This window comes from Nicotiana sylvestris, chromosome 6 (assembly GCF_000393655.2).
Source record: "Nicotiana sylvestris chromosome 6, ASM39365v2, whole genome shotgun sequence".
NCBI lineage: Eukaryota > Viridiplantae > Streptophyta > Magnoliopsida > Solanales > Solanaceae > Nicotiana > Nicotiana sylvestris.
Genome location: NC_091062.1, coordinates 80,627,557 through 80,631,851, shown reverse-complemented (window position 1 = coordinate 80,631,851; position 4,295 = coordinate 80,627,557). Strand labels below are relative to the sequence as shown.

General features: G+C 42.5%; 1 protein-coding gene across 1 annotated transcript; it reads left to right on the top strand.

Moving 5' to 3' along the window:
• The first annotated feature begins 1,535 nt into the window (after window positions 1–1,535).
• LOC138870838 (uncharacterized) lies at window positions 1,536–2,207 on the top strand. Its single transcript, XM_070148677.1, has one exon. The coding sequence runs from the start codon at window positions 1,536–1,538 to the stop codon at window positions 2,205–2,207; it is 672 nt and encodes a 223-aa protein (XP_070004778.1).
• Window positions 2,208–4,295: the final 2,088 nt, after the last annotated feature.

Genomic DNA, 4,295 nt, shown 5'->3' with positions numbered 1-4,295 from the left:
TAAATGGCGCCTAGGAAGAAGGAAAGAACTGGCCAGGGAGCCAATGTTACCCCAGCAGTTGCACATGATTCTATAATTGATGATGCGGTGAACATACGAGAGGTGAGGATATTCCCCCAATTACTATACCATCCGATACTACTATTCCTACTCAGGCTGCACCAGTTCCTACACCTGATGTGGGTGCAACGAATCCTCCAACTCATATTCTAGTTTCACCTCCAGCCCCAGCTTCTGGTCCTGGTATTTCTGATGGGGTTCTTAAGGGAGCCATACGGATGTTGGCATAGTTAATGGCTTCTCTAGCCTATAGATCGAGTGTTGGGCCTTCTTCTTCCCGTCAGCTAGGGGAATCTACTAGTTCCAGGGTGAACAAGTTCCTTTAGTTAGACCCTTCAGTGTTCACAGGTACAAATCCCAAGGAGGACCCCCAGGATTTCATTAATGAGATGCACAAGACTCTCCGGGTTATGCATGCTACAGAGAAAGAGGGAGTGGAATTGGCCTCCTACTGTTCGAAAGGGGTGGCCTATTCTTGGTTTGAGTTGTGGAAGGAGTCCCGTGAGGAGGGAGCCCTCTGGCAAGGTGGAGTGAGTTCACCGATGCCATTATGGATCACGTCTTTCCTGCCCAATGAAAGCGGCCTGTGCCACTGAGTTTGAGAACCTGAAGCAGGGGAGAATGAGTGTGTGGGATTACCACATGGAATTCATGCGCCTGTCTAAGTATGCTATTCACATGTTGCCCACTATGGAGGCCAAGATGTGCCGGTTTGTTCAGGGCCTTAACTCTTTAGTTATCAATGAGGCTTCTACAGCTGCCTTGAATTCTGATATGAACTATGGGAAGATGGTGGCATTTGCTCAAGCTATGGAGAACTGTAAGCTGAATAATAGAATGGAGCATGAAGGTAGCAGCAAGGCTCAGTCCACAGGCAACTTTGGTGGTTCTTCCGGTGTTGGTGTTAGTAGGTCGGCATTTAGGGGAGGGCCATCAGGGCCATCTCAGTCTTTCGCTCAGTCTTCGATGAGTGCACAACCACCAAGGCCCAGTCAGCAGCAGTTGTTTCAAGCCCAGTCAGGGCAACAGGCGACCCCACCAGCAGGGTCGATTGGGAGGGAGATTCCAGCAGTAGCGGAGTCCCCCATGCCCCAAGTGTGTGAGGATTCACTATGGGTTCTGCTTTACAGACCTACCTATATACTACGAGTGTGGTATGAGGGTCCACATTCAGAGGGATTGCCGCTCGTCCCGCCAGAATGGGCAAGGGTGCGGCACAACCAGCTAGTTCTGCAGCTACTACATCCGCACCACCTCCTCCAGCTCGAGGCACTCCAGGACCTGCAGTGCGTGGTGCAGCTAAGTGTGGTAGCCAAAACTCAGGAGGACACTACAGGTTTTATGTTATGCGGAGGCGTCGGGATTCAGAGGCTTCTCCAGATGTTGCCACAGGTATATTGACTATCTAATCTCATAATGTGTATGCTCTTATTGATCCCTGTTCCACTTTGTCCTATGTTACTCCTTATGTTGCAATGGAATTCAGGATAGAACCAGAACTACTTCATGAGTTGTTCTCTGTATCTACTCCAGTTGGTGAGTCTATTATGGTTGCATGGGTTTATAGGGATTGTGTTGTCACAGTGCGTGGTCGGGTCACCATAGCCGATCTCATTGAATTGGAAATGGTTGATTTTGATGTAATAATGGGGATGGATTGGCTTTATTCTTGTTTTGCCAAGCTTGATTGTCGAACAAGAACTGTGAGGTTTGAATTTCCAAGTGAGTCAGTGATCGAATGTAAGGGGGATAACATAGTACCAAAGGGTAGGTTTATTTCTTACCTTAAGGCCACGAAGTTGATTAACAAGGGATGTATCTACCATTTAGTCCGAGTTACGGACACCGATGCTGAGGAACCTACACTTGAGTCGGTGCCCGTTGTGAATGAATTTCTTGATATTTTTCCGGACGAGTTCCCTAGGATCCCACCAGATAGGGAGATTTATTTTGGGATTGATGTGATGCCAAGCATGCAGCCTATATCTATTCCACCTTACAGAATGGCATCGGCAGAATTAAGGGAGCTGAAGGAACAATTGAAGGATTTGCTAGAGAAAGGATTCATTCAACCGAGTGTGTCGCCTTTGTTGATACCCAATTTTTTCCTATATATTTTTTCAATATGCAAAATACTTTCAAAATAGCATATATATGCATATGTTTTTAATCAATCCACTAGGCATTGCCTAGGGCTAGTTTTTTATATATATAAAAATCAAAAAATAAATAAAGTGTCAGGAGGTCTAACATGATGAAAGTAATAAACTATGACGATTACATACCACCTATTATCAATATTAAGCAATGAGCTCAATATTGATATCACATTTGATCTAATATAATTATTGAAACTAAAAACTAGCCCTACAAAATGAAAATCCAAAGTTACTGTTTTGGTCCAATTTGGTATCATCATTCTCTTCTATTTCATAGTCGTTGCCCAGTACTTGTATTTTAAGCCATTTTTCCTTTGTTCCTTGTTCATCACTGTCCCATGACCATGTACCTGTACCATTATGCTCCTTGTGATATCCTGTATGTGTCCTACTGCATCAATCCTCTTAGTTATATATAAGAGTAATTCCAAAATTGCTTAATCACATTGCACTGTCCAGTTGAGTGCAATTCTTTTGCCATAATTTCTGTGCGACCTTCCTTTCTTATCTCTTGAGTCCTTCATTTGTCCTTCCTTCTGATGAGATCCCCATCATTCCAAGATCAGAGGATGTGTGAAAGCCAATTTTTCCGCTGAATAGTGCCAAGTGAACCATGCTAAATAATGATTCCTTCTCGTTATGTAGTTGTTGCCTGCAATTGCATGTATTGTTTCCTCTATCCTTGTTGAAACCTCTGCTTGATTTGAGTGTTTCTGGGTTGTATTATTATGCTGCATCGAGATTTCACACCATAAATCTTCAGTGTTGTCCACACAGCTATGAATCTGTGGACTTGGCCCCGTGCCTTTCCAAAGAATCCTTCTCATACTTGTGTATGCCACCTTTCCTCCTCTAAGGGAATGAGCACAAAGTGCTAATACCACCCATTGAAGTTGTGATGAGTGACAAGTCATTACTACATTAGAGTTCCCTGCAAAAAAGAAAACATAGGTAGTGAAAAAATGCATTTCCATGTTTTCTTCTGTATGGATTTGAACGTGAAGAATGACTAATCCTTGATCTTCACTCTAGTTGCTTCTCTTCATCATGAAGAACCATACTATTGTTAAAATTGGTTGCCCCTTTTGGTATGCAACACCATGTGCCTGACTTCCTGTATCCCTCCAATCATATTGCCCACTTCTATCTAAATTTCTGGGCAAATTTCCTATGGTATATTACCATCTACAATCTGTTCCCCAATTTATTGCCTCCATAGTTCTCCTCCTTGTTATTTCTGATTTTCTTTCCTTATAGTTTCCCATGTACTTCCATTCTACCCCTTTCCTTCTTGTTTTCACCATGCTCCAATATATCAAACAAAGATCCCTACCAGATTGACCAATTTGTTGCACCCCTCTCTTGCATTTTTCTTCCTTTTCCTTGTATTTTCTTATTTCTGACACTTGTATGCTCCTTTCTTTTTGCTCTAAACCAAATGCCTGGTTCCCTATATCCATATCTAAATCCCCTCCATATTCCTACTCTATCCAGAACCCCCCAGTAGCATACGACTAGCCTCAACAAATGCCCAATTCTCTTAAGCTTTCTGGGCATCATTGCTTTCTCTTTCCTCCTTTGCTTAGTCTTATTGTTTAGCGTTGATGTTCTGATGCTATACCTATTCCTATTTCCTAACGTATGTGCCACAATGTTATTTAAGCATGTGGTCTTCTGTGATGCCTTCCTTGTTCTTGTGCTATGTCCTACCTTTACTTTCCTCCCAATGGGCTGAGTACTAGGTACTAATACCACCATTTGGAAGTATTTTAAAGAGTAGGTCATAGACAAGATAACAGTTCCTACAAAAAAGAAAACAATATTAGTTATCAATATAATCATGCTCTCTTTCCCAAGCATTTGAACATTATGACTGAATAATCCTGCTCATGTTCTCCTATCTGCCCTTCTCCCTTTTACATCTTCTAATTCTTTGCTACTTTTACTCTTAAGTAGGGACATTGCATTTTATCTTCATTCACTATCCTTCTCCCTTGCAAGTCTAGCTGCCAGATGTCGAAGCATTCTATGTTTCCAACATCCAAAGCATAGTTTGCCAAATGATCAGCCAGCTTA